Genomic DNA, 21669 nt, shown 5'->3' with positions numbered 1-21669 from the left:
CAGGAATGATTTTCTTGTATCAAAACAAGAACAGCTACAAACAGTAATGATACTCTCCCAAATTCATGTCACATGTTTGCTTGGGGGATAGAGCCCCTAAAGGCTCAGATAACTTAAATAGTTCTTGAAGTCTGGATGCTCGATTTAGTTAAAGGAAACAATATGCAATAAAATTGTCAAACTGATCTTATTACTGTAGTGCTGATGGTCTTTTGGCTTGTGGTGTTGCTTGCTGTAGTGTATTGAAAGCCTTTTCAGAGGTGTTGCAGTTCTTATGCAATCACTGTGTATGTTCTACTGCATAAAATGCTGACCTGTAAAGTGGAACAGATCCTGTGTTCAGTATTTACTTAGAGAAAGTAAGTAGTCTCATACTGAAAACTGCAAGAAGTGTACTTGGAAAACAAAGCTTTCTTCCTATTAAGTGCTTTGATATTGATTAATCTCTATAATAATGCATGAAGATTTTTTTTTAATATTTTCAAAAGTAATTTTTTGTCTTTGCTGGCAGCATGCAGGGGCTAATTCAGCTCAGATTTTAATTATATCTTTCTGTAGTTTGCTATTCAGAGATCATAAGTTGTTGGATGACTCTAATGAAGGATTAGAAAAGGGGTTGAAGTGCTAGAGGTTGAATTCACTAGAATGTTAGTTGATGAATTAGGTGAGTAACTAGAGGAAGAATCTGGTAAAGGATAAGCAGCAGAACCTGAGCAAATAAGATCCAGTGGTAAATCAGTAGAAGTAGTAAAGTGCGGATTGGAGGAAGCATCTAATGAAATACTGATGAGTGAAACAGGGGCTGAACTGGGATAATGCAACTTCTTTACTGCCTGCACTGGATGAGGATATCTGTTTAGATGAGTGCTCTAAGCACTGGTTAGCCTCATCTGGAGTATTGTGTCCAGTTCTCAGTTCACCAGTACAAGAGATGGAGTTACGGGATAGAGTCCAGTGAAGGGCCACTAAGACAGTTAAGGGACTGGAGCTTATAACGTGGATGTGCCACTACTGCCAAAGTTTCTGGGATATTACAGCTACTTTACCCTCTCCTTTGGAGGAATAGGGGTACATCTTACCTTGTGGAAACAGTGGACATAACAGAATTCCTCAATGGTGACGTCAAGGCATGCTTCCAAAAACATTCTCCCCCTGTTTAACACCCAAGTTTGTTTATTCAAAAGCAGGTTACCTACTTCATGTAGTCCTACAACCTGTGTTGAGCTTTAAATTCTGAGTAAAAGCTCTTGTAATTTTTCTTGACAGAAAGCTTCAAAGTGAGCACTTCTTTTTTCCTTTTTTTTTTTTTTTTTTTTTTTTTTTTTTTTCTTTTTGCTTTAAGATGCTTAAGACATTCTCTGATATGGGGAACTGAGACTCAAAACAATTTTCTCAGGGCTTTGTATAAAAAGTGTCCACAACAATCTCTTCATTTACATGAATGTTTAAGATAATCCAGTGTAAAAATATAGCTGAATGTAGTGCATTTGCTAATGCCAAAAGCAAGCAGTAGAATTGTATGTGTAACACGAATATTTGTGTTGGTGAACCGAGCCCTTGTAGTTTCTGCTGTGTTGAAACACCCACAGCTGGTGGGACAGCTTTTGTCCTGAAGAATAAGGGAATTCATCTAATAAAAAGGAGTTTTCAACTTTGAATTTTCTGTGGAACTAGTGACTTTTTAAAGAGCTACTTGAGTTATAATTGGTTTTATAAGCAGCTGAATAAGGACTGAGGTCATGCTTTCTAGAATGTGCACTGGTGGAATTAAAGATAAAATTGAATATATGCTTTGAAATGTTTGCACCTTTTATACAGTTTGAAGTAGTATGTAGTGAAGCACATAGAGTGCAGGTGGGACTCTCTGTATCCTGATTGCCATTGAATATGTAAAAAGAACATTCAGATGCATAATCCCTATAAATTAAGTGATGTGAAGGATTTCTAAAGTTGTGCCATGAATCAAGTCTGTTAAACTCCACTGAGCTATGTTGCACTGCGATTGCAGTTACAGAGAGTTTTCTTTATAAACAGAGGCATCTTTATTCATCTGTAAAAAAGAGGAGAATGTATGAAGACTTCTGTGGTGATTTGTAACTGATGAGTCCCTTCAGACTTCTCAAATGAAAATTTGTAATACTGTTGAAGACAGCTCTGAACGCTTCCAAATTGAGCAAAGTTAATGTTACGTGCTCTGTGTTGCACCGAAATTAACTGTGCTCATCACAATATCTCTTCAGTGGTTTACAGGCAAATTCTTCGTAAAAAATAAGGGTGCATGAAGGCTAGTGCATCTGAAAACTTGTTCTGATAAGATGACAGGTGGTTTACTCAACTTTTGAGATGTGTACTTGCTTTCTGGAACAGCTGATTTGCAGCAGAACCTGCTTTTTCCTAGTGACCTCTTCTGGTGATAGTTTTTGGTCTCTTTGATGTACAGGTGAATGGTAAGCCTTGTAACAGAAGAAACATAATGCTTCTTATGCAGTACTAGCTTTTAGATTGCAAAGTACTGCCTTGGAATGTCAGTTCCTGGTTAGATGGTAAGCAGATATGTAACTGTCCTTTGAAATGAGAACTGTCTGTTTACTCTTCATAAAGGGATTGATTTCTTGTTTCAGTAAGTTTGTTTTATACTTAAACTATGTCTGACTCAATTTATAGATGGTGTGTGCCTTTATTTGGTTTATTTGTATTGCAGGTAGTGTTTTGTTCATATTTTACTTGTGAACTTTTCAAGGACATTCTTATGCTGTATTTTAACAGTTCATAGTGAGGGAAGGATCCCAGTGTTAACACTGGTAATGCAGGTGTATTGATTAAAGACTGCTGCTTCAGAGACTGTGATTTGTTTTAATGTAGGAGAAAATGCTTGACGCTGATTCTGGGCTGTTAAAGAATTGACTTAGTTTTGGTTTAGAGGCTTTTCAGATTCTCACTTCAAGAACAGGTTATATGTCAGAAGCGATTGTCAGTAAGGAGTTGTATTGGAAGATGGAATGGATATCACAAGAGCCTAACACTACCCATAAGTAGTTCAACTCCACTAGTTCATTACACTAATTACATTAGTAGTTCAAGCAGCTCCATAACTATTTACATACATTGAGCTTCACATACACATCTGGCAACATTTGAGATGGTTTAGGGTATTTGAGATGCCTGAGTAATTTCTGTATGGGCTCAGGACCTACAGCAGACCAGTATTTTCCAGCAGCAGTATCTAGAAGCTTGATAGGCTGTTGCAGGGCATTTCAGACAGCTTTAGATGCCTGTATATCTAGTTCAGTGAATCCCACAAGGAACCATGATTTAATCCATGGTAAAATGTTAATAATGTGATGTGATAAATTGCTCCAGATGAATGCTCTCTCTAGACTTTCATGTCTGTGATCATAATCTTCACAGTTTTGCTATGGTTCCTAAACAGTTTAATATTCTCAGTGTGCCGTCTGAGATGGTATTTTATAGAAATGCATTAAATTTTTTTCTTATTTTGTGAAGCAGAATTCACAATGTATTTTAATCTAAGTTTTAAGACCAGCTGATGTATATAAACCCATGTACATTTTGTGGAGTTCTCCCTGGAGAATTCTGGTTACCTGGTTTATGTGATACTTAACTCTATACTCTTGGAAACCACAGGTAAAATTAAGCTTAACATCTTTATATCGCTAGCTGGATATAAATATTTGTCACAGATAATGTCAACTAGCTAGTTGTATAGTTCAGTACTGCAGATTGACTACTATAATATCAATTGCATCAAATGAAGCATGAACATTCTGGTAAAGAATAGTGAGTTACTTTTAACATCCAGGCTAATGTGTCTTCACCTGGCAAGGAAGAGGAAAATCTATATATGGTAATCGTTGCAAACTATTTCATATTATCTGTGTTTTAGGATGTTCAGGAATGAAATAACTTCATCGACCTTTTTGTCTCAAGGACAGAAAGTTGTCTCACTAGGGCAAAAGGTTGCGTAAGAGGCAGATCATGGTTTCAATCCACATTTAATCCCATTTCTGATAATTATGATGTTCAGGAGTTCTAATGCAAAATGTATTTGTTAGTCAAATGGGTTCTTAAAACAGAAAATGGAGGTGGCTTTCAATTAAAGCTATCTTGCACAACATTGTCCTCTTTGTAATTAATCTTCTTGTTGGCATAAATTTGCAGCTTTCGGTGCAATTTATGAAGTGCTCAGATTTGCATATGCCTTCATTGCTTTGGTATGAATGTGCACAGTTGTATTTTGTAAGCACTGGTCTTGGAGCGTAGTTGTCCACCGAATGGTCCAAATCTCACCGCTATGAATTTTTCGGAAATTACTTGGTAGGTTTGAAGAACGCTTTTGGAACACAGTAATTGTCTCACCCAAACATTTATCAAACAGGAATAGGTAATGCTATGGCTCAGTGGATAACTAAGCTAATATATAGCTTTTGCTTCTGAAAGGGAGGAGCCCCTGCTCCAAATTATCCTGTCTGTCTTAAAACTTTAGTCTTTGACTAATGTCCCATTATATACATTGAGAAGCTGTTTGATAGCGCATTGGCCTAAGAGGTTTGTCTCTGGCATCCCAAGCTAATTCAGGTTATTAGTTACCAAGAAAATGGTTTGGTTTTGTTTTCTTGGATGGCAAGCTGGTTGAATTGGTCAGAGGACAAATGCTGAACGTAGCATAAGGAGAGCAGCACATAGAATGTTAATGGAAAGTTCCCCCGTTTCTAAGGTGCGCCTGAACACTTGGGCGTTGATTTGGTAAATATGAAATTCTAATTAGAGTTGGACTTACCATAATTACAGAGGTGCTAGAGTACAGTATAGATAGCATTCAAACATCATGTTTACGTCTCCTTTTTTTAGGAAATTATTAATCCCAGGATCTCTGTTACATATCATTAGAAAGACTTTCAAATGCTTCTGTGAGTAAACTTTCTTAAGTAAGTGCGGCAAACATCTGTTTGACATCTAATTTGTGGAAGTAAGCAATGGCAAAAGACCATGCTACAAAACATTCTAGGCAGATGAATCAACAGTGCTTGTAACAGCATCTTGGTGTCTTTTCTGAGTTAGTGACTTTAACAGTATGCTTATTTTGTAGTTAAGGAAGAAAATATTTCCATGCAAAAGTGCTTACAGGTTTGTGCAGCCTGCCCAGTTCTGATGATACGATTTTTTGTACCTGGGTACACTCCAGAGCTGTAGCATGAGATTCTGTGTGTGTCTATGTATCTGCATCTTCTAAACTTATTTCAAATAGGAGGCAAGATAGAAACATTTACTCCCGGAATTCCACTTTATTGTATGTAGCATATATCTATAGCACTTTGTATGAGCACATTATTCAGACCCACATTTCAGACTCTTCTGGCATGAAGTCACAGTATGCTTTTAATATAAGAATGATGGTAGGCAGGCTGTGCTGCCTTTGCTTACTGAAACATGTCAGGCTGTAATAATGGCATTAACTGCCTCCTTGTATACGGGCTGAGCAGCCTTGCAACATTATTCTGCTCAGTGCGTGGCAGCTACAGTGTCATCCTCCTGCATCTGCGATGAGGGCTTTTGGCTTGTGTGTCTTGTTTTGGCAGAGGCAGTAGTGTAGTGCTGGTTACAAAGAATAAAGAAAAGAAAGTTCGCTGGTTGGGGAAGTAATGCAGTAAGTGGTGACCGAGCAGTGATCCTGGTTTTATGAGGTAATGCTCCTTTGCATACTGTCCCTATAAGATTATCAGTATCTCCAGCTGCAGCAACATGTGCATGTGAGAATGTTTGCTGACAGTGCACAATTTATCTCAACATTTATGATTTTCTGGAGGTGAATGATAGTGTTGCATTGGAATGTGTTCAACACTTTCAGCAGGGGATAACATCGTTCAACAGCTGAAAGCACCTACCTGTTCTGCTTTTGACCCTTGGGCACTTCTTCCTGCTGTCGTCTTTGTAACCAGCACAATTGCTTTTGTGGTCACACTGTGAACTTCAGCAAAGGTTCGATGTGGCTGAACTTCTGTTCATCTCGAGATGCTGTTTTCAGCCTATCTGTTCCTGATCTGGTTCCCCAAGCAGCTGCCAGGGTGCAAGTGTTATGGTAGAAGTAACTGCTGAAGGAGATGAGGCACTTTTATTGTGAATCTAATGCCTTAAATTGGTCCAATGAATTTAATGAAGTTTGACTGAACTGTGGACTGCTTCAAATGTAGATAATTTGGGTTTTGCCTCCATTCCATGCCTATCGTATGGTGGTTTGCAGCCCATTTTCTTTCAGATACACCAGTCTTGCCAGTAGTGACTCAAATTAGCTCATGGATGCAACAGAAAGCTAACAGTCAGTTTTCTTTTGGATAGGGAATTAATGTGGCACTAGTGTAGCATTTCAGTTTTCTGAAGCTTTTAAGCTGTATAGTATTTATATAGTATTTTCCCTTTTTAGAAAGGCCTTCATGTGTGAGCTGTGTTTTGTTTGTGGGGTTGGTGGGGTTTTTTTGTTTGTCTGGGTTTTGGTTTTTTTCACTGCTTAGATGGTGGGGTTTCCTTGGTTTTGTGTTTTTACAGTTGTCTGATATCCTTCTGACAATGAGAAAATTAAGCACTAAAATGACTATCATAAGAGGAGTTGTTAAAAAACCCACAACACCCTGATACTGTGATACTCATTGTGTTAGGTGGCTTTAGCCAAATGGTTCTATGTGGAAAGATTGTCGTGCATGGGGAGGTTCTGCAAAATCACAAAAATAGACCTATCAGACTGAAATGTTGTTTTGCTGAGTGGTATTATTAATCCTCCTGATTTAAGGACTAAAAGCATAAACAGGGTCTGAGTAGTTGTGAAGTTGCTATATTAATGTGTATTTGGTGATGGGTACAACAAGTGATAACGCGGAAGTCTTCTGTTGTCTTCTCTCCTCTATTTTTGGCATTATTTTTATCCCTGCACGCTGCACCTGGATGGCTGTCAAGATAGTAAGAAATATTCCCTCAGGAAAGTCCTACCCATTTTCCTGTCTGTGGATAATCCATCTTGCTGAACATTCTGCAGAAGAGTGGTTCAAGTGTCTTCTTTGCTGGAGAATTACTAGAAGAGCACTAGCAGGGCTGTTAACAGAAATCACCTGAGGCTAGAACATTTGCTAATACCAAGTGCTAACCTCTTTCTTTAGTGTGTAGGGTTGCCAAAGGCTAATGAGGCACATCCAACTCTCTCTGAGATCTATTTTTTTTTTTTTTTTTTTTGTGTGTGTGTGGCTAGGAGTAGGCAATAATCCGTTTAGAAGCTGGGTTGATAGCAGGGATCTCTGGGAGGTCCTTTGATCCTCCCTTAAAAACCTTTGTGGTTTGCTACTGTTGTGCTGAGGAGGAGAGATTCACTTGTAGAATAAGCTGCTGTACTGTGGGGGATTAAAACCTCAAAGCTTACATGGTGGGTTGTTTTGTTTTTATTTGAACTCCAGGTAACAAGAAAAATTGGGCTATAAATAGAAAGCTTAACAGTGGGAGTAATATAATATAGATCGTTTCTGCACGTGAGTGAATGACCTTCATAACTAACATATGAGTCACTCTAGTAAGAATAAATTGGATACAAAACAATTAACTGCAGTGGCTTTACTCGCTAGCTGATATGCTAGACTGACAAAAAAACCCATCTTGTTTTTGTTTTTTGTTTTATTTTTACTTTACTGGGCATAGTGCTTGTTTTGGAAATAATAATTTTGGTGGTAGGCTCCCATATTTCCTTGCCCAAGCGCTGGTTTACTTTCTGTTGTTTTAAAGGTAATAACAGGCCATCTTTGTACTGAAAAAAACTTGTTCTGGATGGAAAAAAGAAAGGCATAATACAAAAAAACTCCACCTGAGCTAGAACAAAATGTTATCACTTGTTGGTCTAGTGTATGTAGGATAAATGTTTGGTCCTGCCATGTTTTATTAAATAACTGTGGAAGCCAGAGGAAGGATAGGACTATTTCTGTTGTTCTTGGCATTTTGTCTTTGCTGATGGGAATGTATGTCTGAATCTTGGTGGCTGCCTTTGTTCAGTATAAATACATTGTGACATTTCACTTCTGTTAAGTAATTGTATGTAAACCCCATGGTAACTGATACTTTTTTGTTACCGTATTGATTGCTTTAGTATAGTCACTGTTGCATTAATGTGGTTTATCATAAATTGGCTTGGATTTTGTTGAGGGTACCAGATGTGGAATAAATACTGCATTTCTGACCTTTGCTTTGTCAATTTGTAGTTCTGAACAGTTACAAGAGTCTTTCCTTGCTTTCCTACTTCTATTTGCTGCTATCACCAGTTTCTACGTTTTTCTTAGTGTAAGCTCATTCTGAGCAGTGTTTCGGACTTACCTTTTGATACTGAGTCCCTACTTGTAAAACTTGGTAAAATTGTTGGTACTGTACAAGACTCGCTCTAGGAGAGTTGTGATTGATGGAGTAGCAGAAGTTCTTAAACTTTTCTGATTTTAATGGAAATATTATGTTTCTTGAGTATCTGTTATATGATTGCAATTTTATATGTCGTCCTCTGTTTTCAGCACACTAGTAAAAACCAGTTTTCAGATACTTCTAGTAGTAACTATTTTTTAGGAGAATGTGATAAAGTAAATAAGGATTACTTGGGTAGGTGCCTGGTGTTCTCCTTCCACCCCCACCTCCCCTTGTATTGTTTTGTTTTTGAAATAGACTATTGTCTTTCTGATGGGGATGAAACAACAGCTGTTCTGCATGACATAACAGTTGTACTTGAATTTGAAATGTCATTTTATCCATGACTCCCTTTATTTATCCTCTCTTTCCCCTGCTTGGTGGGGACTGAATGCTGCTTTGAGACACTCTGTGTAAACCTCCCTACTCTGCTGCCTAAATGTGCATCAGAATAAGTGTTTGAAGTACCTAATGTGGCAAGTGCTAAAATAAACACTTTGATTATAAATAAACACTAAGATTATAAGTCATCAATCCCTGGCTGCTGTTTTTGTATTTCATTAAATGATATAACCTATCTGGAAGTTGCCTTTTCAAGATCTCATTGTGGTGATCCACAATAAATCTCAAATGGAATAAAGCTAGAAAGTTCAGGTACCTATGTGCAATATTTTAAGATTCATTAAATTCAAATTCTAGGAGTTTAATCTGTAGTGCTACTCTTTACACATTGGAAAAAACTTAGTCTGGCAGCAGGGTGTGTAGAGCTGCTGAATGATTTGCCTTATGGTGGCTTGGTGTGTAGGGATCATGGTTGTGCGTCTGAGCAGTGCTAAATCTGTCAAATGCTAACTGACTGGACATAGTTAGCCTCAAATGAATGCTGATTTAATTTTGATCATACCTCCAAGTGTGTTACGCTATATGAACATGCGGTGGAAACAATAATGTGTTTGTAGCTCTTGCGGCTTCTATTATACTGAAAAATGTGAAAGTGTTTACATTAGGTTTACTGGGGTTTTTTAATTCTGAGCAGCTGAAAGAAATCAACTACTTTTTATAATTATTTTTAGGTCCAAAAGAGAGACAGAATTTAGTCCAGAAGGAGCATAGAAATTGCCTTTTTGGTTAACTCTTCAGTTGCATCAAGTATTTCAAAGCACGAATCTTATATAAAACAAATTTATTTTTTAACTGCAAATTCCTAATGATTAAATACAGAATCACTCAGTAATACTGACCTCTTAATGTTGTCCTTTGTTTTGCAGAAGATCCTTTTGAGGACTTCTTCGGTGTCAGGCGGGGTCCAAGAGGAAGCAGAGGTGGTGGATCATTTTTCTCTGCCTTTGGTGGATTCCCTGCTTTTGGAAGTGGCTTTTCTTCATTTGACACAGGTAAACATCACAAGGATCTTCATATAATAAGCTGATGAACACTTTTTAAAAAGTTGCCTTCATTCAGGAAATTAAGGCTGCACTTTATCTGTTCTCTGTGAAGTCTATATGTGAGCAAAGGTATAGTTAAAATGTTTGGTCTACCTGAAAATTCATGAAAAGTGAACAGACCTCTAAAAGGTAGAACTTTGTATTCTTAATTTTGGTGCTACAATTTCTATATAGCTTTAGAAATGGTTTTGTTCTGTTTAGTTTTAGGTGTTGGGTGTATGATGGCTCTTCCTTAAGGTCCTAAAAATACACTGTAAAAATGTGTGGCTAAACCCCATGGTATTACTTACTGTTAGTTCAGGGGTATTCAATCTGAATGCAGATGTCTGTATCTCAGAGATTGCTGTGAGTTGTTGTTACTCTGCATCCTTTCAAGTATTAAGACTCTGGATATTAGTTGGGATACTGGTGGTGGAAAACTTGTTCTGTCCGCTAACTCAGGGAATCCCAACATTTATATTAACGCCAAAAATCAGATTAATTAAAGTTACTAGCTTTATCTTAGTGGATAGAATGATGCAGTGGTTGAGTTCAGCAAGCAGACTTGAATGCCTTTTCTTCAGGGGAGGAGATGACGAATGGTTTTTGGACAATGCTGTGTGTTTGGAATTGGAAATACGGGTCCATACGTCTGGAGCTGTGTTTTTACTCTCACACTGGTGTTTAATGCCATCTAATCACTGATGCTGTGTTGATTTGGATCCCATGGTCATGCGAAATATTGTTCTTAGTCATGTACCTTCTTTCCTAATAGGTTTTACTTCGTTTGGTTCACTGGGACATGGAGGCCTTACTTCGTTCTCCTCTACGTCATTTGGTGGCAGTGGGTTGGGTAACTTCAAATCGATATCAACCTCCACTAAAACAGTTAATGGCAGAAGAATTACTACAAAGAGGTAAGTGATAAAAATATCTATATGAAACTATATGTAGAGACACGCATAACTATAAATACATGCGTGTAAGTATACTATATGTATATACACATAAATATAGTGATATATACATGTGTATGTATTTTTACTTCGACTGTTGTGGTCATCGCATTACTTGGATTTCTCTGAATGCTTAAAAATTTTTGAGAAGTTCTACTGGTTCTTTTTTTGTCATTGCTGAGTTACTTAAAGCTGTAGCATGTGAAAATGGGAAAGACAGTGTTCTTTGTCTAAACTCTTCGTAGTTGAGGAGGGTTCAGATGTGTAAAACATGCTGTCAGAACTGCCCTTGTGAAAAACAAAGCTTGCAACTTGTTTGTTGCTTGAAAGGGGCTTGGCAATGGAAGTCTTCCTGGCCTTCAGAGCCTCTGGTGTAGGGGTGCATCTTTTATTATGGTCCTTGACTACTGTCTACCAAGTCTGCTTGAGCTGCTGGAAGGGAAAAGTGCAGGTGGTTTCTGTTGATGGTGGAGCTTTTAACTGGGGATTGAGAGGACAATTAATTTTGCAGACATTATGAAATTTTTCCCTACAATCTGCTCTAGGTTGCTTTCCTAGGCAGTGTTTGGATGAATTTTTTGCGTAAAAAGTAATTTTCTTTTATCTGCAGCTGAAACCTGCTTTAGAGAAAACTTTTCTTACTTGTTGGAAAGTGACTTTTCAGCTGCTGTACACAGTGTATCTTCTTGTGTTTCATGCTTGTGATGAGGAAATCATTGCAGTTGGGAAACCCAAATATTAGTTGACTATAGAGTAACCTACATGGAACACTATTGATCAATAAATTATAGGAGTACTGAACAAGTAGTTAAATGTAATTTCAGTAATTAATAAAAAGTTACAGAAAAGCAATGGAGAACCAATTTTTTTGCTGGGTAACTTTTGTCCCATACTTCAGAGTGCAAGATTGTTCTCTGTCCTGTTGTACTGGAGAGATCTTGTTTTGGCCACCTAAGTGCAGCCTTTGTCACCATGTGCTGGTGTGGTCATGATACTTTCCTGTGAGTGTATTTCAGAAAAATCTGAAAACTGAGGTAATTGTACCAAGTGAGAGAGAGCAAAGAAAGTGTTGATGCAAAAGAAGATAAGGCACCATGTCTGTTTTAGTATTACAAAGATGGCTAAATCAAGTATGTCATGTCATATCTTTTGTTACCATATTTAGAAAGTGGGGGGGAGAAGCAAGAAATATGGTTAGCCACATCTAGGAAGATACATTTAATATCTCCAAGAGGTCCTGTTTTTTTGTAGAAGGTCTGCCCATAAGGTAGCTAAGTGTAAAGAAGAGACGTATCCCAGCATACCCAATGAAAATCTTCTGAGTAGTATTTTGTTTCAGGCAGGAAGCCATTCTCTCTTTTTTCAATATGGGTGTATTCTCTTCAGTAAGTCTCATCACCAGAAAAATGTGTATTCATCCATGTGGTTTCCTCATTTGGATCGTGAGGGGGAGAATTCCCAGATAGTTAAAATTTAGGCATAAATTAAATATTCTAAGAATAGTTTAACCATTCTTTATCTTTCCATGTCTAAACCAAGCAAAGCTCAAACCCATGGAGCTCTAACAATAGTCAGGGATATTTAAATTTTGCAATGTGCATGCTCGTCATAAAGTTGGTATACAGTAGGCCTGCAAATTAATTGCTCTGTTAAATTTAAAGAGGCTTAAAGACTGTCTTGCATGTGTTGCATCATGCAAAACTGTGATTGGATCTAGATTATTAAGTGTTTAACAAATGGCTAGGTACTAAGTTCTACGTCAAGATTGTACAGCTGATCTGTCAAAAGACATTTAGCCTTAATTAATAGTGTAATGTCAGTACAACGTTGACAGTGTATGAGGTGACAGCTGTAACTGTGAGCTCTACAGACTGGAGGATTCGAACTTCCAGAAGGCGATTTTCCACCTATAAATGAGAGTATCAGTAGGGGAATGCAGATGGCTACCAGTTACATCTTCTGTACTGTTAAATAGAAAAGCTTGCCAACAACAGTTGCACTAAGCAGGCAGTGCTCCCTTATAGTTCGTTATCTAAAAACCTAGGTCTGGCATATATTTTCAAACTGCTTACAGGGCTTTAAAATGGCTGTGGTTTTTGTCCTACAGAATTGTTGAGAATGGACAAGAGAGAGTAGAAGTTGAAGAAGATGGCCAGTTAAGGTCGCTAACAGTAAATGGTAAGGAGCAGCTGCCACGCTTGGATAACAAGTAATTCAACGCACGCATTTAACAGAATTTTAAGCTATAACAGCCACCATTTGAGGATTGACAGGAACATTTTTTTGAAGATTTCAAACGAACTCGACTTTCTGTATATCCGTACTTAAGTAGTATAAATAGCTCACCGAAGCTCGTATTTGTCATAGACTTTTGAGTTAATTGTTGGGACCACATCAATTGGACCATTCTTTTGTCCTTAAAATTGTTGTAAATTTCTGTGTGCACTTTTCTTTTTATTATATATGATCAAGGTGAACTTAGTAGTGCTAGGGCAAGATGTACACTAACACTAGCATGAATCTTGCTTTTTCCAATTTGAAATGTGAGCCAATTAGTAGTTTTAAGTCTGCTGTGAAGTTAACATTTCCAGGATAACCTTTTTAATAATTTCAACTTTTTTTTTTTAATTAATGTTTAATAGTGAACAATGTTAATACATTTCTGGTAATGCATTTCTGGTTTAAATAAATTAAGGATGTTTTCTAGTTGTGCATGAATGCAGACAACTTAGTAAGTTTTGACAAATGTTTCAATGTGTAATGTAAGCAAAAGGTAAACAAAAGTGAAGCCAGTGAGCCGAGTCTTTTGTCATTTGCTAAAAAAAAAAACCGACATGAATAAATGCTGATGTTTGTGGTGCATTCTTTCATGAATGGCATTTGTAACCTTCTTGTGTCTGTGTGTGATTTGGGCAACTTGGGAAAAGAGTGCTTTTTCTTAGTTGTATTTTTTGTCTTTTCTCCTACAACCTTTTCTTCAGTCTTCAAGGATGAGGGTCTTTTTTCTTTGCAGATGTTTTCTTCAGTATGACTGAAAACATGTTGTTTAATTTCTTTTCTAAACTTGTATTTGAAGCAGCTATTTTAAAGAAGCGTTCAGATGCTGACTCTTAACTCCATCTTTTGCCCTGGTACATAATTTTTTTTTTTTTTTTAAGCTAAGCCTAACGTAACAGTTTAAAAATAAAGTTCTCTAAGTTTTAAATTCTAAGATTGCTTTGAAAAATAATCTGTAGTGAACATAAATATACAGGAAAATAATAATTAAGATTTGTTTGGGGCCTATAAGGATTTTGGGGAGGGACTCTTCATTAGGGACTGTAGTGGTAGGACAAGGGGTAATGGGTTTAAACTTAAACAGGGGAAGTTTAGATTAGATATAAGGAAGAAGTTCTTTACAGTGAGGGGGGTGAGGCACTGGAATGGGTTGCCCAAGGACGTTGTGAATGCTCCAACCCTGGCAGTGTTCAAGGCCAGGTTGGACAGAGCCTTGGGCGACATGGTTTAGTGTGTGATGTCCCTGCTCATGGCAGGGGGGTTGGGACTAGATGATCTTAAGGGCCTTTCCAACCCAAACCATTCTATGATTCTATGATTTTGAGGACAGACACATTTATTTTGTAGATTTTTATGAAATTATTAGTGCTAAAATCTCACTCTTATTTTAAGTCATCAGCCAAAAATTACAAGATGGATTAATGCCTTTTGTTAACTTAATGGAGTGAAGCAAAGTGTTAATTTGTAGCTAAGACCAGATTTTCAAAGTTTAGTGAAAGATAACTTAACTTCTGTATGTCATAAAGAAAGCATGCAAATAACTATTGGTGTATGTTAACACCTGCCAGGCTCAGAGTAATTTCATGCATAAATCATGGCTGTGCAGTTTTTATCTGTGCACCAGCTTTGAACATCTGGCCTTCACCAAATTATTTAGGGTGGCTTAGTATTTAAAAAAAAAAAAAAAAAAGAAAAAAAAGCATGGTGTTTTCAAATGATCACTTAATGCCTTCTTGCTGAACACCATCTGCTTTGTACTAACAAACGCGTTGATTATTAAATACATTGAAAAGATTTGGTTTTGTTTATCATGCAGGACACCCAGTTCAAGTTACCCCAAACCAACCATCTAACAGGCTGCTACAGCAGAATTCCCATTAGCAGCAAAATAAGTATTTGTACATTTGTCCCTCTACCGTTAATGCTCATTTTGTAGAACCCAACAAAATAACAGGTAGAAGAAGAAATAAATACGTAGTTTGGTTTTGGGACTACAGAAGTTACGTACCTTCTCAAGTTCTTTGCAGAATTCTTGTTACTTCAGTGTTGTGTTTTTGGTGTAGAAGCACAAACTCAGTTTAGAACTAAACAGTGTTTTCTTGTTAATGCTGTTTTTTCTTATCCATGTATGTTCCTTCTTAATCCAGATAACTAAACAGAAAATTTATTTCAAAATCTGGCTTTGTTGTGATGTCTTGAGTTATTAAAAATGTTAATTTATATTTATAGGACACAGTGTGCTCCTTTAAGTTATGTTAACTGTAAAAAGTGCTTCAAAATTGGTTAACCAAGTCAAATAAAATTAGGACAATCTGGAGCTGAGTTTGAATTCGTTCCTGTGGATACCCGTAGGTTTTGCATTGAGTTGCTAAACTTCACCTTCTATTTTAATTCCAGGCAATCTTCCTTTAACATTTAAATCACCTACCTCAAGAACATGATTATGATAGCATAGCTGCTAGTGGCAAATCTATACCCACATGCTTGCCTTACATATTCTTACCCGGAAAAGTGCAGTCCTTCTCAGGGTCTTACGTACGAACAGTTCGCTTCAGGGTGAAACTGGCAAAACAAACCTGGCAAAACAAAAACAGACAAGAAGAAATGAGTCAGCAGAAGGTAGAATTCATCAGTGTGGATTTCTACAGTAGTAAGCAGATACCTGTATACCAGCGTTCGAACAGGCTGGTGGTGGACTAGGTTGAATACATGGTATTGGTCCAAGTGGACTAGCAGTTCCGGATGTAAGTCATCTTAAACTTGATCTAAGCCTAATAGGGCTCCACCTGTTTCAATGTGCAGAACAGAGTGTTTTGGTTTATTTTAAATAATTCTGCATCCAACTTTATTTTCAAGACACAATAAATCCTCATTCTGTGTTTACTGGAGATCCAATTTAAATTCTTCCTATTACATATATACTCAATTTCTTATTTATGCTGCTGAAATGAGTTTTTCTCTTGAAAACCCACGTACTAGTTTGCTGTGAAGAATTTATGTCATTCCTTACTAATACGTAATTTGCATGGATGTACAAAACCTACTTGCTAGGAATGATGGATCATCAAAGGCAGCAAATTTCCTTAAGCTTAAATTTTGGCCCAAATAGCACAAAAAACTTAATAACAGAAAAGGTTTGCAATTGAAGCAAATGCTAGGCATCAAACAGAGGGATGAGGTAGCTTTCCAAACCAGATGCTGTTTGGTTCAAAGTAGCATTTCTTCATAGAGGACGGATTAATTCTGAATGTTTAGGGACATCATCCCATTTAAATTAAGCTTCCTCCAGTGGTTTGGAAAAAACTAAGATGGAGTTCTTGAACCTACTAAGTCACTTACTCTTTCATGCTCTGCTTCAAAGTTCATTGGTAGAATACAATGACTTTGCAATGCTTTTTCTTGATGCAACCTCTTTTTGGTCTCTGGTGCATGGCAGTAATTTCAATGCAGTACACTGTAACACAAGTTCCTCTTTCAATTGCATGGTGCCTACCCCTTTCACTTGGCTTGAATTGAGAGTTTGGGATTTTTGCTTTAGAATGCTTCGCGTTTTAAAACTGCTGCAGCTATCATAGTTCTCTGTTCTTACAACGCCCTTTCTGTTGAGAATTGCAGGCATTGGTGGTACAAGCAACAACAGCAAAACTGTTCTGCAGACTAAGCATACATAGTGTTTGTAAGATGTATACTGTATCACCTTGTGATTAGTTGATGGACTGAATCTTAGAATGCTGAAAACGAGATTCTGTAAGAAATCACCATCTCTAAGCTGAAGGGTTTTCTATCTGTCAGTGTTTCTGTTCAGCTATGCTGTTTGCTTCCCCTCAGTGTCTTGGCATTAGGTGTAAGTGGAGGTTTGTCTTCTGTATTTAGCTGTACTTCTGTGTTTCAGAAGAACACATCTCTGAGATGGTCCAGTGATAAAGAAAGTGAGATTTTATTTTTGGAAATGTGAGTTCTGTTCCTGATTCTACTTCTGTTCTGTTTGAGAAATGAGCTTGATAGTTTGTCTTTGTTTAATCTGTGGTGGTAACAGGGTAGTGCTTATTTCTAAAGGTGGTTGCATTGCAAAATGAACTCTATAGCTGTGTGATGCTTATGGTCCAAGAAGTTTTGAAAAGTGCTTGGTGTTAGTGTGATGCTTTAACTTAGTATCAGAATATTTGGTAATCGTTTTTTTGGAAGCATTTTGTAGTAATTTTGGTAAACCTGTGTCTTGAGTTGTGATTTTGGATGTCTTGGAATTTAGGCTTTTTTTTGTTTGCTTGTTTTAAATTCATGGTGTTGCAGTGCAGGCATTTGTTTGATCTGCCAGTCACCAGTAACCTGAACTTTGAAACTTTACTTATTTTGCCATAGGAGAAGGGAGCCTGTTTGCACTCTCTGCTCTCTTGGCTCTTCTTTACCTTGGGACTGAATTGTGACCACAGTACTCAACATAGACAGTTTGGGTTTTCTTGTAGCTATTGCTTGTCTTCAAGTGGTTGTCTTAAGTAAAGCCTTTTTATATTCCAGCCAAAATGTCGAAATTTTCCTTACGTTGCAATACTGCTGGAATGAAGTATGTTTACTTTGTTAATGTTACAAACTATGCCTTTTGAATTTATAATTTTAGTGGGTTTACTGCGTGATCTGCTTTGGTTTTGGAAAAAAATCCCTTGACTGGAATTGGTTGTTGAGTGAAGTGCACTGCTGAAAAGTTAGAGCAGAAGACGGTTGGTTTATACTCTGCTTCACAAACCAGTAAGCCTCGTTTTTAAGATGTTGCTGTCAGATTTTAAAGAAATATGATAATTAAAATGCTGTGACCATCTGAGCCATAACCCTGAACCTCTGCAAGCTGACTGCTGTTTCCAACTCATTGGAACCTCTCTGAAAGCTATGTTCTGGCAGACTTGGCGCAGGGTTAGGTGTTATCTCTCTTACAACAGCTGGTGGAAAGTTAATTGAAAACCTACATGAGTACCATGTCCCCTATCATGCTTGCCATGTCTAAAATACGCGCACTAGTTTGGATGTGATAGTATCCAAATCTGAAAGCTGGGAAGTCCTGGTGTGAGGTAGATTGTGCTGCTGGCCTGAGTGCTAATTATCTCCCAAATAAAGGAAGCTGAAGACTTCTGCCTGAGAAGATGTTGGCTTTATAATGTAATGATGGGGATTAAGGTGTATGAAATTCAGGAGAGAAGTAAAAGTTTTATAAAAGGATGTTGCTAAGTAGAATTGTCTCTTTACTTCTCTGGCATTTTAAATAATGCAGCATAGTGGGTTCATTTTAAAATCACTAAAAATAGATCAGTTTTGAGCTTGACTTAAAATAGATGATCAAGAAAATTGGATTTTTTAGAGGCTTACGGTGATTAACTCTTAAAACTTTGCTTTGCCCTGTAATTTAACCTTTAAAATGAATCACAGATGAGAGCTCTTTCAGCCATTCCTTTCAATGCAGCCAACTTCAAATGAACTTCATAAAAATAGAGCGCACACACATCCCTCCCCCAACCAAAACAACCTTGTAGTACCTAGTTTACCAGTGGTCAGAATTAAGTTGAGTCATACACCTGAGTGTTAATTCTGAGAGAGATTAAATATTAACACCTAGTTTGTAAAGACTTCTATGTAATGAAATAAATTACATAGTACATCAAGAAGGCTTCAATTCCTCCTTTTATTGACCGTTAAAAATCAAATACCACATCTTCTACTTTCTTTTTTATTTATAAATTCGAGTGAGTTACTAAGTGTGGGAGCGGAATGCAGCCTGTGTGACTGGTTGTAGAATTCGCATTGTGGAACACACATTCTTTATGGCCAGAAGAGAGACTTCTTTTGGCTGTGTCTGTAACAGAGCTGCTTGAAGCTGGAATAGGATTCTTCTATCTTGGTTGCAGTCACAAGCTTGATTTTCCCAGGAGTTTATGTGGGAAAAAGTAGTTGGAGGCTGCCTTTGACTTTGTCATCCTGTTGCAATATTTGTCTTAACTCAGCAGCAGAGTACTGTGTCATGCTTTTGTGAGAGGGCATATTCTGTAGCATCTGTCTCCATCACTCTTCTAAAGGGAGCTAGACTATGAATGTTTTAGAATTGCTTTGGACTTCCGGATGAAAGTATTTCTGGAGCAAAATGGAGAAAACTCACATGGCCAAGGCTCAGCCTTTCCTCCAGTCTCTCTTGGCCAGAGCCAGAAGTCTAAGCCTTTAGTCGTCAGAGGACTTTAGTCAGGCTTCCCATAATAATCCTTCCTCTCATCAAAAGACACTTGGGTACTTTGATTCATTTGGACATGCCCTTTGAAGTAGTCATTCAGACACCTCCCAGAATTAGACTGATAATCCCATGTATACATTTCTTAATACTGGGTGCTTTACAGGAAATAGGGTCAGATCCTTATCACCAAGTGTCCTGCACTTCAGTAGCAAAAGGGCGTTATTCACCTCTTCTGTATAAACTGTGACGTTCGGGAGAGGAGAGCTAGAAATTAATCTACAGCTGTTTTGGGTGCATCTACAAGCATGAGTAATGGTCACGAACCTCCTGCCTTCAGTCTCTGACTGAGCTCCTGAATGTGTGCAGTGAGGTGGAAGATTTTTTTTCTTCAGAAGGTTCGCATTGAGTTAGGACAACCACCACAATGTTCTTTCATTAAATACCTCTAGTGCTACTTCTGTCTTTTCTGGGATTGGATGTTTTAGCCCCACGAAGAAAGGCAAATCTTAACATCCTTGATAGGCACCATGCTGCTTCTCAGCATAACTTGCAGGGCATGCAACCAGGAAGGAGACGCAGGAAACCAATGCAGCCCATTTTGTGCTGTTGTCATAAATTTCAAGAACTTCTTTTCCTCATTTGGCCTTTGCCTTTCTTGTCGGGAGAAGGTGATCCCAAGTTATGGCAGTGAATGCAGAAGTGGTGGGCACTCGGCTGTGTCTCCTCTTCACCCTGCCTGTTCCCTGCCCGCCCAGCTCTGTGTCACTGTGCAGGCGTTTCCCCGTTGGCGCAGGCAAGGGAAGTGCTGCTGCAGCCTGAGGATGGTGTGCCAAATTCCAGTTTGATTCTAGAAAAATGTGTACACCAGTAAGATAAAACTGTGCTTACTAAAGGTCACCCACCTTGTTTGGAAGAAAGGTATAAACATTTGTATAAGGCTAGACAGATTCAAATGAGAGGATAAACATATGTTTTTAACACATAGATGATTAACTGTTGGAAGAACCTGCCAAGAGAAGTAGTGGCTCTGGCTTTCTGTGTCTTAAAAGACTAGCTTTCTCAAAAACACATTTTAGTGAGAGGTGAGTGTTTGGGCTTTACTGAGCAGGAATTTGGGAGCCTGGGGCATGGATTGAGGTGCAACGTTGGGCACAGTACTCCTTCAGGCCTTTCGTTGTAGTCTGCATCGTTGCTTCGTCCCTCCATCTCGTGATGTGTTAACATTAATGCACATGACATAATCACAACATCACAGTAAGAGAAGGGGGACTGCTTTCCTGATGAAGGAATTTGAGGGCTGGTTGGGACTGTGTGCAGGGGCTGCCTTGACTGTCAGGATGTGTTGAGGAAGCAGCATAGCTGGGAAGAGAGGAGACAACACATACATCTAGGGCACAAGTATTATTACCTGATGACTATTGCCCTAAAGCATCCAGTTTGGGATGTGTAGGAGAGTGGACTTCATATGGGAGAAGACATTCTGGATCTGTTAAGGTAAGTAATTGCTTTGTTGTAGTGGACAAATTGGGTGTTTAGTGACAAGGAGGGAGGAGGAGCCAGGGCGAGGGCTGTGGTGACTGTCCCAGGAAACTTGATTTGGAATTTGAGCCTTTGTGTACATCTCCTGTCTTCTCACCAACACCACGCTGCAAAGCTTCAAAGTACCTAATTTCAGATCCTGAGATAAAGATTAGGAGGTCTTTTGCTAATGAATGTAATGTTCATTCCTTCTGCCAAATGAATCTTTGTTCTAACGATTCATTTTCTTAAATGTGGGCAACATTCTAACAATGTGAAGTTTTTATTTCTAGTGTGTGTGTTAGATCTTACGTGGATAGCAATACTTGAGCTTTGAATTTTGAGTGACTCTGATGTGACTGCCCCATCCCTGGCAGTGTTCGAGGCCAGGTTGGATGGATTTTGAGCAGCCAGGTCTAGTGGAAGGTGTCCCTGTGGGTTTGGAACTAGTGAGCTTTGAGGTCATTTCCAACCCAAATAATTCTGCGGATCTCTGAAAATGTTGGCTTTTTCTTAATTGCATTCTCTTTGGTAGCGTGCTGAATGTCTCTGACTGCAACATGTCAGAAAAGTTCGTCTACAGGAACAGCCAGAGAAGCATCTCGTACAGTGCTTATGTATGTGAAAAGGCGCTCTCTGGATGCTTATTTGGGCTTTGTATATACCCAGAGCTGCATTTGTTAATCAAGTTTATTTCTAAGAGATGCTTGAGGAAAGGCAAATTCCTGGAATTATAACTCGGCAGCATTTGGGTCATGTAGCAAACATAGTCTGGAACAAAACCAAAATGTAAACTTCTGTATGGCAAAGTCCTGCTATCTCTAAGGTCCTTCGTAATTTTCTGGGG

General features: G+C 38.2%; 1 protein-coding gene across 1 annotated transcript in view; it reads left to right on the top strand.

The window, feature by feature from the left end:
• The window catches only part of DNAJB6 (DnaJ (Hsp40) homolog, subfamily B, member 6), a 48933-nt gene that overhangs the window by 5429 nt on the left and 21835 nt on the right, over positions 1 to 21669 (top strand). The window contains exons 5-7 of the mRNA XM_010015835.1: positions 9708 to 9833; positions 10639 to 10780; positions 12927 to 12997. Coding sequence (XP_010014137.1) covers positions 9708 to 9833; positions 10639 to 10780; positions 12927 to 12997 — 339 coding nt within the window. The remainder of the gene's footprint in view (positions 1 to 9707; positions 9834 to 10638; positions 10781 to 12926; positions 12998 to 21669) is intronic.

The sequence above is a fragment of the Nestor notabilis genome, unplaced genomic scaffold (assembly GCF_000696875.1).
Source record: "Nestor notabilis isolate BGI_N333 unplaced genomic scaffold, ASM69687v1 scaffold3776, whole genome shotgun sequence".
Lineage (NCBI taxonomy): Eukaryota > Metazoa > Chordata > Aves > Psittaciformes > Psittacidae > Nestor > Nestor notabilis.
The sequence above is the reverse complement of the archived record's forward strand: the minus strand, read 5'-3'. Positions and strand labels throughout refer to the sequence as shown.